This window comes from Budorcas taxicolor, chromosome 11 (assembly GCF_023091745.1).
Source record: "Budorcas taxicolor isolate Tak-1 chromosome 11, Takin1.1, whole genome shotgun sequence".
NCBI lineage: Eukaryota > Metazoa > Chordata > Mammalia > Artiodactyla > Bovidae > Budorcas > Budorcas taxicolor.
The window spans coordinates 53,067,212-53,080,052 of record NC_068920.1 but is presented as its reverse complement, the minus strand read 5'-3'; the positions used below and the strand labels follow the sequence as shown (position 1 = coordinate 53,080,052).

Genomic DNA, 12,841 nt, shown 5'->3' with positions numbered 1-12,841 from the left:
GCTCAACACTAAACTCAGCCTCCCCAGGTGTATTCCCGTTGGGTACACTCCCCAAGCAGGGCTTCAGGCTCTTCCGAAAGACTGGCAGATGGCCCTTCTGGCAAAGGGTAACGAACTCAAGGGCAGGTAGAAGAGACCAGAAAAGGAATTTCCTTCATAAGCACCTGAATATCTCTCGTGCTATTTACAGTTTTCTTAATCAGTTCAGTAAATGACAGCATCACCCAGGCTAAATCTGCTTTCCTCGGTTCAATCAGAGTAGTGTTCTCCCAACAAATGTGCCCACGTGGGTTGAGAGCTTGCATTCTTTCTCTTTCACTGCCACACAGATCTAAGAGCATGGGCCCTCCAGTGCAGAAGCCAGAGGGCCCACGAGAAGCCACCAAGAGCTCCCAAGGATGCTCTTACCTGAAATTCCTTGGCTCTTTTTTTGCCTAAAGATTTTTTTATGCAGACCATTTTTTAAACTCTTTATTGAGTTAGTTTCAAATTTGTTTCTGTTTCATGTTTTGATTTTTTTGTCGGTGAGGCATGTGGGATCCTAGTTCCCTGAACAGGGATTGAACCTGCATCCTCTGCATTGGAAGGCAAGGTCTTAACTACTGAACCACAGGGAAGTCCCTCCCTTACAACTGCATTCATTTTTCTTTTGCCCTTACTTTTCCTCCTTGATTTCACTTTTTTCTTTCTTTCTTTTCCCTTCCGTGAAATTTTCCCTCCATGAAATATCTACCTCAACTGAGTCATTCAGTTCATTCTTCTTAATTGATAAACAGTGTAAACCCCAAAGCTTACTGCTAGCAACCTGAACCTTCTAACATCCTGAGAGGTTTATGTCCCTAAGGCAAATTTTGTAATATCCGCCCCACCCCTGACCCTCCATCCTTATAGCTACGGAAGAATTGCTTCTACACTATGTCATTTTGGCTCTGGCACCATATTCGTATGGAATTTCCAAGGCCATTCCCACTGTTATCTCCTCAACAGTGTTCATTCATTTGCTGTTTTAAAATAAATGTTGATCTGAGCACGAGCAGTGTATCATTCGGTTCTGGAGACAGCGGTGACCTGAACCTACAAAATTCCCTGCCCTCTTGGAGCCTCTATTCTGGAGGAGAGAGAGAGAACAAAAGAAAAAAGCTATATATTAGAGTGCAATAGTGCTGAGGATGGAGGAAGAAATGGCAACCCACTCCAGGGTTCTTGCCTGGAGAGTCCCATGGATGAGGGAGCCTGGTGGGCTGCCGTCTATGGGGTCGCACAGAGTCAGACACGACTGAAGTGACTTAGGAGCAGCAGCAGCAGTGCTAAGGAAAAGATAACAGTGGAAGCTGGATACAGAGTACCAGGAAGTGGAGATGGGAGTATGATACATTTAAATAAAGTGAACAGGAAGACTTCCTTGAAGAGACTTTTAAAAAGGAACTTGAAGGAAGTAAGGAAATGAATGCTGATATCTAGAGGAAACACCTCAGGAAGAGAGGATGGCAAAAGCCAAGAACCGGAGGTGGGAGGAGATCTGACTGAGAAACAGAGCCTGGGGTGGCTGGGGACCAGTGATCCTGGGGAAGAGTCCCTGGAGACACGGGCAGGAGAGGCTTGAGGAACCCAGGTCAGATGCGAAGACCTGTCCACCACTGTGAGGACGTGGGTTTTCACTCTGAGTGAGAAGGAAAACTCTTGGAATATTTGGAGCAAAGAAGTAACATGATCTCCTTATCCTGTGGAAGGGTCATTCTGGCTGTATTAGGAATAAATAATAGAACATGACACTACAGAGATAAATAAATTGATGACTTGCAATGGGGAGGGGAGGAGAACCGCAGAGGGACTCTGGAATAAGTCTCTTTCTCCAAGGACACGTTTTTGTATAGTTTTGACCACTGAAATCATGCTGCTGCTGCTGCTGCTAAGTCACTTCAGTAGTTCCCGACTCTGTGTGACCCCATAGACTGCAGCCCACCAGGCTCCCCCAGCCCTGGGATTCTCTGGGCAAGAACACTGAAGTGGGTTGCCATTTCCTTCTCCAGTGCATGAAAGTGAAAAGTGAGAGTGAAGTCACTCAGTTGTGTCCGACTCTTAGCAACCCCTAGTCTTTAAAATATTCAAAAAGGTAAAATTAAATCAACAACAATGGGAAGGAATCACACTAGTGACTATAAAGAGAAACAAATTAACACAGATATAGAATTGACAACATAACACAAGGGAAAACAAAAGAAATTAATCTAACTTTTGAGTTTAATTCTTATGCCAGCCAAAAAAAGGCATAAAACATTAGTATACAACTCAAAGATCTTATAAAATCGAATATACCCTTAGAATCATGTCCCAGATCGAGAAACGGAACTTCTCCAGCACTGGAGACATCCTCATTCTCCCTTCCTGTCGCTATCAATCTAATAATGGCCGACCAAGAATAATCGCTACCCTACCTTCTAAGAGCACAGAACAACGTCAACTGTGGCGGGTGCAGGGGAAGGGTGAGAGGGGTATGAGTTTTTCTTTTAACTTTTTGTTTTATACTGGAGTATTCTATTGTTGATTCTGCTCACAGCACCAATCATTTCTCTGTATCTCACTGTGTGCACTGTTCACTGAACCCATGGTAGGTAAGGTGAGATCTAAGCGGCTGCAAGAAAATGCGAGGAGTTCCATCTGCGTAGGAACTGCAGATGCGTTTATTTTCTCCTGGCTGGCATAGCACAGTACAGTACAACATAACTACACACAACCCTTCAGGGCTTTTCCAGGTGAAGCTTTCAGGACAAAAAGCAGCCCGTGGCCAAGAGAACCTCGTGACGCGCATGCACAGTGCTAAACGCGATCTCAGCTGTTATAGAACCATGCAAAGTCACTGTTTACAGAGCATGCGGGAGAGGCTGTGAGAGTGTGGGCCGAGAGAGCCTGACTGACGCCATCTTGTTCATTTTCCCACAAGTATCAACGGCTTTTCTTAGCTCTATGTAAACGGACTCATATGACATGAACTCATTTAAGTCTGACTTGTTTTCCTTAATATTATATTTTAAGATTAATCTATATGGTTATGTGAAGCTGTAGATCCTTCACTGTGGGAGAAAGAAGATATAAATGTGAAGAGGGAAGATCAGAAATAACCCCAATTCAGTGGATGGTAGAGATGACCAGAAAAATATCTGCTTTTCCTAGTTGTTTCTGCTGAAAGAACTTAGAGGCAATGATACCCCAGAAACAACAAACACATAGGGCACCTAAATCTTGATTCCTGTATGCCATATCCCCTTAAAAAGGACCAGGGTTGGAGAAATAACTAGATACAAAGTTGAGTCAAGAGAACTACAAGATGATGCGGAGACAGGCTGCGACCTGGAACCCTCTGTGGCGGTGCTGCAATGCTTGCTCCTGGACAAACATCTCCTCGAGCAACAAAATACAAAGAAACTATAAGGGACTAGAAATAGCTGCGTGCATGCACAGTTGGGGCAAATTATGGACAAATACAAAAGACAAAAAAAAATTCGTCGCCACTTTTGAAGAACTGGGGGCAAAAGCAGGGTACTGCACATGCCCCCTGCACACACCACCACCAAAGCAGTGAGCAATCAGCTAAGCCACCCCTCCTGCCCAACCCCTGGACGCACCGCTACCCTCACCCCACATAAGGAACCAGCTCACATAAGGAGCCAGCAAAGGAATCTGTTACTTGTTTTTGCTCCCCTCTGCTGCAGCAGGGGCTCCAATAAAGCCTTGCTTAAATTTCTTGTCTGGCCTCTAGTCAGTTTCCATTGATCAAGGAGGCCAAGAATCCTGGTTGGGAACAATACAAAAAATTCCACATAAAACATAAATACATGGGGTAGGGGGAGAAAGGTCTTCCTAGCATGACAGTACCAACTAAAAGTAGGAATAATATCAGAGTTAGAAAAAAATAAATCCTAATAAATGCCAAAGCCATCAGATAAAAGGCTGAGAAGAGCACATACAGTCTCAATGCCTCCTCATAGATTGCTAATTAATTGCAAGGAGAGAGAAAATATTTTACAGGAGATGAATACGGTAGACATCAACTTATACAAGCAATCAATGTGAACGTCAACAATAAAGTAACGAACTGAAATCATGTGCTTTCTTATGTGATAATAACAGGAATACATTGCTTGTATTTCATTCTAGATGAAAATAATCATCTGAATCTCATCTTGAGGGAACAAACAAAAACACCCAAATTAAAGGACCACCAAACAAATATGCTGCAGTCTTCAAAATGTCAATGTCAGAAAAGACAAAAGTTGAGGACATGTCGTATATAAAGAAAACCAAAAAGACATAACATCTAAATATAACACATGACTCTGGGTTACATTCTGAATTGAAAAGAGACAGTGCTATAAAGAACATTGCTATAAAGAGTAGTTCACTAATTTTGCATTAATCCAAGCAAGAAAGAATGAGTTTGGGATGAAGGTATAAGCTGTGGAAATTAATATAAAACATATGTTCAAAAACAATACTATATCTATGCTAAATTTCCTAAATTTTATAACTGTAATGAGTTATATTAAGAAAATTTTCTTGTAATTAGAAGATTCATGCTGAAGTATTTTGGAATTAAATATTGTGATGTCAACATCTTACCCTGAATTGGTTCAACAAAAATGAAGATGATAGATGATGAATGAAGATGGTGAAGATAGAGATATAAAGCAAATGTGGCAAAATGTTAAATAATTGGTGAATCTAGGTGAACATAATTTGATGTTCCTTGTACATTTCTTGGAGTTTTTCTGCAGATTTGACACTTTTAAAATAAAAAAGTAGAAAGTTTGAAAAGAATATATCTATTAAACATTTTTAGTTTTAATTATGCATACCTCAGTTTTTAAAAATCAGAAATATCAGCTATCAATGTGCTATAATGAATCCTTTGTTAGCCTAAAGCAAAAATACAATTGAACTGTCACTACTTTCTTATTTCGAATGCACAGAGATTTATTTGGCAATAGATGCTAATCATACTGGCTTATTTAAACTGATTTGTTATGACAAGATGTCCTACGAAAGAACAGGTGTGGGGGAATCTGAAACTTTGCAAAAGAATAAAATTTACAGTTAAAAATAGAAGACAATACACTGTAGGGGAACAGGGGGCAGCAAAGAGGGCAGGTTGGAGGCACTAATTTTGCACAGACAGGAAGTATGGGTTTGGGACCAAGGCAATAGCTGTGGAAGAAGTGAGAACTGGGGAGACTCTATATTTTCAGAGTAGATCAGTGATGAGGCTGATGGCCTGAATGTGGGGTATGAGAGAAAAAGAGAAGAGTCAATGGTTGCTCCAAAGTTTTGGACCTGGATAAGAAAGTAAATGTGAATAGATGCTTGTGGGAGGATGAACACTGGTAGGCAGCTCTGTACACAGTGACTTCTTCAAAGGAAGAGGATGGAGGGCTTCTGAGATGAAGGTTCCATTTCTTGATCTGGGAGACACTTTAAAGCGACATCACTACAGATGCTATGGACATTAAAAGAATAATAAGGGAATACTGTGTATGAGTGTATGACCACAAAACTATCAACTTTGGGTGATTATAATATGTCTATATAGGTTCATGTATTACAATGAACATATCACTCCGGTGGGAGATGTTAAAAATAGGAGAGGTTATGGATGTGTGAAGGCAGAGGGTATGTGGGAATCTGTGTACCTGCCCCTCAATTTTACTGTGAGCTTTAAATTACTCTAAAAAATAAAGTCTTAATAATTTTTAAAAATGGTTAAATACTATCTCAAAAGGCCACATGCCAAGTAAATGGTAAACCTGGAACTCAAATCCCAGTCTTTCTGATGCCATGGCAATGTGATCTTAACCAATATCCTACAATGCTTCTCAGAGAGATGCCTCTCAGAGATGTAACTTGCAACATGGCCATTTGGAAATGAAGAGACTGGACTCAAGAGAAAGGAGTTGGCTGGAGATGCACTCTCAGTGAGCCCTGTTTCATCCTTCGGTTACCCACTGAAGGAGCTCCCGTCTGGAGACTGGGATTTACTGAAGGTGAAAAGTCTCCCACGGGTGCAGTTCCTGGAGAAAAGCCATCTACAGGCTAAGTGCAATGGATTTGAAATCAGACCTATCTGTGTTATTAGATCTTCCAAGAAGTATGCACTTGTTGCAGAATCTGAACACATTTCTATAGCAACTTGACATCATCTCAAAGAACCTTCAAGTCATGACATATATAACTTTCAGACAGAAAACAAATGAAGTCAAGACAAAATTTTATAGACGTTCACAACAGCTGAATTTCTGGAATAAAAACTTAGTATTCAACTGCTCTCTTGCCTCTGAGATAAAAAGACCTTTGGGAACAGTTACAGCTGTGCTACCCTGGGGGAACAAGCTTAAAAGGCAATGAAAACACACTAATCTTCCCAATTTGACAAATTCTAGAAGAATAAAAATGCCTGAAATTGCAAGGCAAAGACCACCTCTATCCTTATTAACCAAAATAAAAAAGGTCCCTAGCTATTTCACCTGTACACATATCCACCTGCTAGAAGGCATAGAAAAACAATCAAATCACTCTGGAATGCATTCATGGTGGATTAAATATATCCTTTTCTATCTGTCCTATTTCACTGGCACCTAGGTAATGTGACCCTGACTGCATGAGCAACGCCTCACAAATAAAAGCGGCAGGAACATTCAGTACCCATTCAGTATTCCATCCTCCCAGGCCTGATATACCCAACACCCAGTGTAATTATATACAGCACCATAAACTACAGTGTTATCTCCAGCTATTACTGTGGATAAATCTCAGTTTCAAAGGACACTATTGGAGAGAAAAACACAGAAACTTCCTAAGTGGAGTGCAAAGTATCAACTGAAGAGCCTCGGAATGCTTGAGTGCCAGGTTAGGAAAGAGAGAAGGGTGGGATAGGGAAAGAGGGGGAGAAAGAGAAAGAGAAATAGCAGTGAAGTTCAAAGAGCGGCCAAGGTGCGGAAGTGAGAACTGTGGCTTTTGATTTTTGCTCTCCTAATGCATAGCTAAGAATATGTTAAGGACTTAGAATTGCATTTTGAAATACATTTCAATACATTTCAAATGTATTTCAATACATTTCAACACACTTCAGAGTTTAGTTACATCTTAAACAAAAAATAATTCCTTAAACTCATGATGCTCCCTCCAACCCACAATTTACTCAAATGATTTCTTGTTACATAAAGTTACAGTAAAATCAACTTTTCCTGGAGTAATTCTAAGTTGAGCATGCATCAGTCCACAGCAACTTGAACATCTGTCACCTGCTACCTTATAAACAGTCACATCAACTACAACATACTACCGTGATATGAAAGAAGAAACACGAAGACAGGGACAGCATTGTCGATGTCAAAATCATGACACGGTAACAATAATAAGGAATTTCACTAGCAACGCCAGAGAACTCACAGAACATTCCAGTCCAAAGTACCAGCTGCCCACGGAGCCTGGTGCCATGTGTCAAGCTGGCAGAGGCTGAGAAAGCAATGGTTGTAACGACAAGGCCAGGGTCAGCCGACAGACCCTAATTGGTAAACACTTGCTGGTGTCAGCTGCTGATACTGATGAGCCGTGAAGATGACAAAGAATTGTACAATCATGCCCCCCTTCCTCCTGCCTCCCCAACTCTGGACCAGAAATAGAGATGCATCTGTTATTCCAATTGCATCTGAATATATTAACCTATCTCAACCTTCGTGTCGTTCTAAGAAAAATTCTTTGCCTGGAAATGGAGGAAAGCCCTATTTTAAAGGTTGTGAAAAGGGCCTAATCTGTTTTGATTGCAAACGTGTTGTTTGGTCACTAAGCCGTGTCCTTCTCTTTTATGACCCCAGGGACTACAGCCCGCCAGGCTCCTCTCTCCATGGGACTTCCCAGACAAGCATATTGGAGTGGGTTGCAATTTCCTTCTCCAGGGGATCTTCCTGACCCAGAGATCAAGTCCGCACCTCCTGTATCGCAGGCAAATCCTTTACCACTGAGCCTGCAGGCATTCCTGGTATTCATATATGCATATGTTCATATGTACATTATGTGTATATATCAAATAACTAAGGCTGACAGAAACTCCTCAAATTGAAAGCCTTAAGTGCAGCCTCAAATTTACAATAACATCCATATTAAATCGACACTCTCAAGTCAACTCAAGCAATTTTTCTAGGTATCATCTATGTGCCAGGGACCAAGGAAATAAAAATGAAAAGGTCTGTTTTTGCTCTCACTTGAATTCATAGCCTTATGAGAAAGTGAAGTCACTCAGTCACGTCTCTTTGCTACCCCATGAACTATATAGTCCATGGAATTCTCAAGGCCAGAATACTGGAGTCGGTACCCACTCCCTTTTGCAGGGGATCTTCCCAACCCAGGGATCGAATCCAGGTCTCCCATATTGCAGGTGTATTCTTTACCAGCTGAGCCTTATGAGGGAAGGGGGCAAACAAAAACATTGCACAAGGAAGTCACCACTACGTTAACCCACCAATGGGAGAAATGCTCTGCATATTCAGAGCTGGGGAGAAGACACTGGCAGTACACAAAAAATTTTTTATAAGGATTTATAAGTTAAATATATATTTTAAGGGCTCCATATAGAGCAGCCTTTAAGAACTGGAATAATTAGCAAATTATGTAAGGAGAAAATTCATAGAATGAGCAACACAAATGACAAAAACAAAACAGGAAAAGATATGCAATCTGCCTCGTAATCAGGAAAGTGCAAATGACACTCATAATGAAATGTTATTTCCTCCCCAACCAAATTGGCAATACTAGATGCTGCCAGGATGCAGAGGAACAGGTAATGTCACACACAGCTAAAGGCAGAGTAAGGCCACCTTAGAAAGCAGTTTGGCAACGTCTCAGAACAGGAGACTGTGGGTACGTGCCATGACCAGCAATAGGTGTATAGCCTAAAGAAACTACTGCACACAGCCCAGGAAATCACGTGCCTGAATATTGTATTGATGGCTCTCCATCTGAGGAAAATGAGAATCTAAAAGCCCATAAACTTAAGAATAGATAATTAAGTGTGATGAATGTATCCAGTGAAATAGCACAAAGCAATAAAATTAATTCCCTAGAATAATATCAACATAACAATATCCTCATGCGAAGAGTTGACTCATTGGAAAAGACTCTGATGCTGGGAGGGATTGGGGGCAGGAGAAGAAGGGGACGACCGAGGATGAGGTGGCTGGATGGCATCACTGACTGAATGGACGTGAGTCTGAGTGAACTCCGGGAGTTGGTGATGGACAGGGAGGCCTGGCGTGCTGCGATTCATGGGGTCACAAAGAGTCGGACACAACTGAGCGACTGAACTGAACAATATCCTAAAAATAGACTATTTTGAAAACAAGCAAATTATAAGAAAATAACTTCCATGACGTGATTTGTATGGTATTCAAATAAAACACAAACCAGCTACATATAACTGTATAGATTACAGGTGGTATTAATATAAAGTGCTCATGAAAATCATAAACACTAAACCCAGGACAGTAAACTATCCTGAGAAAAATACAATAGAAAGAGGGAGATAAGAAGTTTCCATTAATGTTTAAAGATCATTATTTCTCTTTGTTATGGATCGGAACTACTGTAAGATAAGCTCCAAAAATGAAACAAAAGCAGAGGCGAACAAGCAGTTGGCTCTGCCTCAAGATAAACGACAGTGAAACTAGAGTGAATAAAATGATCATGAGTCATTGGTGGTGGCGGTGGTGGTTCAGTCACTAAGTCGTGTCCGACTCTTGCGACCCATGGACTGTAGCCTGCCAGGCTCCTCTGTCCATGGGATTCTCCAGGCATTACCTGGCATCAGAAAAAAAAACATCTGCCACGGAGAACTCAGAATGTACTAAAAATTTTTGAGAAAAATATTTCGATCCCAACACCAATTTAGAGGGTCCGCTGCTTCCTGCTCATTGATTGCAACTGAGACTGAACACAGTCACTATGATCAAATATTCCGTGTAATCTTCACAAGCATGAAGGGTGCCCTTTTTCATCTCCTCCAATGGAAACCCACAAGTGTCTTACGACTATGAAGGCAGCACCTCCGCAGGATCTTGCTCCTCTTGAAAATCAAATTGCTTGACAGCAACTCACTTTCAGGGCAAAATCTTTTTGTGATACTGAACAGTGCTGGATCGCACTGTTAGGGTTAGGCTGAGAGGAAGAGAGAAGCTGCATCTGTCTATTGCTACCTCCATGCAGCAGTTCAGCAGTGCAGTAAACAAATACTTATTAAGCGCCTACTGTGTTCCTGCCACTGTGATGAGCAAATGGAGGGAAAATGACACATGATCTATTGCTTGCAGGAAGATCCGAGAGGGACTCGCAAATAAGCAAGAGCACGGGAGAGGGATCCATTAGTGCCAGAGGAGACCAGGGGAGGTGGGGAGATAGGTCTGAACAATAAAATAAAAATAAAACAGCCCTTTGCAGAAGTTTTAAAGGGCACTTCAGGCAGAATCCCAAAGTGATGAATCTTAGGGTTGGAGTAGAGTTCATTCAAAACAAGGTCTCTGAGTTCAGGGTGAGGAAGACTGGGGGAAAGAGGGCATAAAAGGAGATGAAATAAATGTTCTTTCACCAAGCCTGGTGATGAAATCTCAAGCGGGAATAAATGGTGTGCCTCAGGTAAAAGAGAAAGTGCACAGTACTTTCAAAGTTTTTTCTGGTTCTTTGGATAGATGGTATATCTATCTATCTACATAAATTTTTTTCTCAGACAAAAATTTATGTATCTATCTATAGGATAGAGAGGTCAGAAATAAAATCTACCTATTTATGGCCAATTAATCTTTGCCAAAAGAAGCAAGAATATACAAAGGAGAAAAGACAGATTCTTCAAAAAGTGGTGCTGGGGAAACTAGAAAACTACAAGTAAACGAATGAAATTAGAACATTCATTCAAACCACATGCAAAAATAAATTCAAAATGGATTCAAGATCTAAATGTAAGATACTATAAAGCTCCTGGAGGGAAACATAGGCAGAGCATACTGACATAAATTACAGTAATATTTTTTGGATCAGTCTCCTAAAACAAAGTGAATAAAAGCAAAAATAAACAAATGGGACCTAATTAAACTTAAAGGCTTTTGCACACCAAAGAAAACCATCAACAAAATGAAAAGAAAACATACTGAATGGGAGAAGATACTTGTAAATGATGTGACCAATAAGTCTTAATATACAATATATACATACACATAGCTCATAGAACTCAACATCAAATTGAAAAATGGGCAAAAGAACTGAACAGCAATTTCTCAAAGCGGAAATGCAGATGGTCAACAGGCACATGAAAAAGTACTCAGCATCACTAATCATTAGGGAAAAGCAGATTAAAAGCACCATGAGACATCACCACACACTTACAAGAATGGTTATCCTCAAAAAGAACACAAAGTTAGCAAAAATGTGGAGAAAAGGGGAACCTCATACACTGTTCATGGAAATGTAAATTGGTGCAGCCACTGTGGAAAACAGTATGGCAGTTTCTCAAAAACTAAGAAAAAAACTATCATGTGACCCAGCAATTTCACCCCTGGGTATATATCCAAAAAAAAAAAACAAACTAATTTGAAAAGATTCATGTACCTCAATTTTCATAAGCAGCATTATTTACAATAGCTATTTACAATTGTAATTTACAGTTACAACAATTGGACATTTACAATGGAAGCAACCTAAACATCCATCAACAGATGGATGGATAAAGATGCAGCATACATACTACTCAGCCATAAAAAAATAGAATGAATTCTGACGTTTGCAGCAATCTGGATGGACTCACAGAACGTTATGCTAAGTGAAGTAAATCAGACAGAGCAAAACAAATACTGTATGATGTGAGTAACGTGTGGAATCTAACAAACACAACAAACCAGTGAAATAAAAAGGAAGCAGAATCAGATTCACAGATATAGGGAAAAAACTAGTGGCTACCAGTGGAGAGCAGGAAAGGGAAGGGGTAATATAGGGGTAGGGGGGAAAGGGGGTTATTAGATTATACTAAAGCATGTTTGTGAAGCTTTTGATAACTATAAAGTACTACAGAATTTAAAGAATCATTCAATTTAAAACTTTTTAAATTAAAAAAGTTTCTGCTGGTTCTCTTAGTAGTTGGTAACTTTTTTCTCAGACAAAGATTTATTTTTATATATGCATATATATATATAGCTGTAGACATGATCTGCTTTATTGACTATGCCAAAGCCTTCAACTGTGTGGATCATATGGGGAAAATTCTGTAGAAAATTCTGAAAGAGATGGGAATACCAGACCACCTAACCTGCCTCTTGAGAAACCTATATGCAGGTCAGGAAGCAGCAGTTAGGACTGGACATGGAACAACAGACTGGTTCCAAATAGGAAAAGGAGTACGTCAAGGCTGTATATTGTCACCCTGCTTATTTAACTTATAAGCAGAGTACATCATGAGATGTACTGGAAGAAGCACAAGCTAGAATCAAGATTGCTGGGAGAAATATCAATAATCTCAGATATGCAGATGACATCATCATTATGGCAGAAAGTGAAGAGGAACTAAAAAGCCTCTTGATGAAAGTGAAAGAGGAGAGTGAAAAAGTTGCCTTAAAGCTCAACATTCAGAAAAAGAAGGTCATGGCATCTGGTCCCATCACTTCATGGGAAATAGATGGGGAAACGGTGTCAGACTTTATTTTTCCGGGCTCCAAAATCTCTGCAGATGGTGATTGCACCCATGAAATTAAAACACGCTTACTTGTTGGAAGGAAATTTATGACCAACCTAGATAGTATATTGAAAAGCAGAGACA

General features: G+C 40.3%; 1 protein-coding gene across 13 annotated transcripts in view; it reads right to left on the bottom strand.

Moving 5' to 3' along the window:
• MLIP (muscular LMNA interacting protein) overlaps nucleotides 1-12,841 on the bottom strand; it is a 299,443-nt gene that overhangs the window by 191,569 nt on the left and 95,033 nt on the right. Inside the window, exon 1 of one of the 13 annotated variants that reach the window (XM_052649078.1) lies at nucleotides 7,441-7,519. The exons of the other annotated variants lie outside the window; for them this stretch is intronic. Within the exon in view, the coding sequence (XP_052505038.1) occupies nucleotides 7,441-7,488 (48 nt within the window). The 5' untranslated portion in view covers nucleotides 7,489-7,519. Of the gene's footprint in view, nucleotides 1-7,440; nucleotides 7,520-12,841 lie in introns of those variants that run through there. 13 annotated transcript variants of the gene reach the window in all.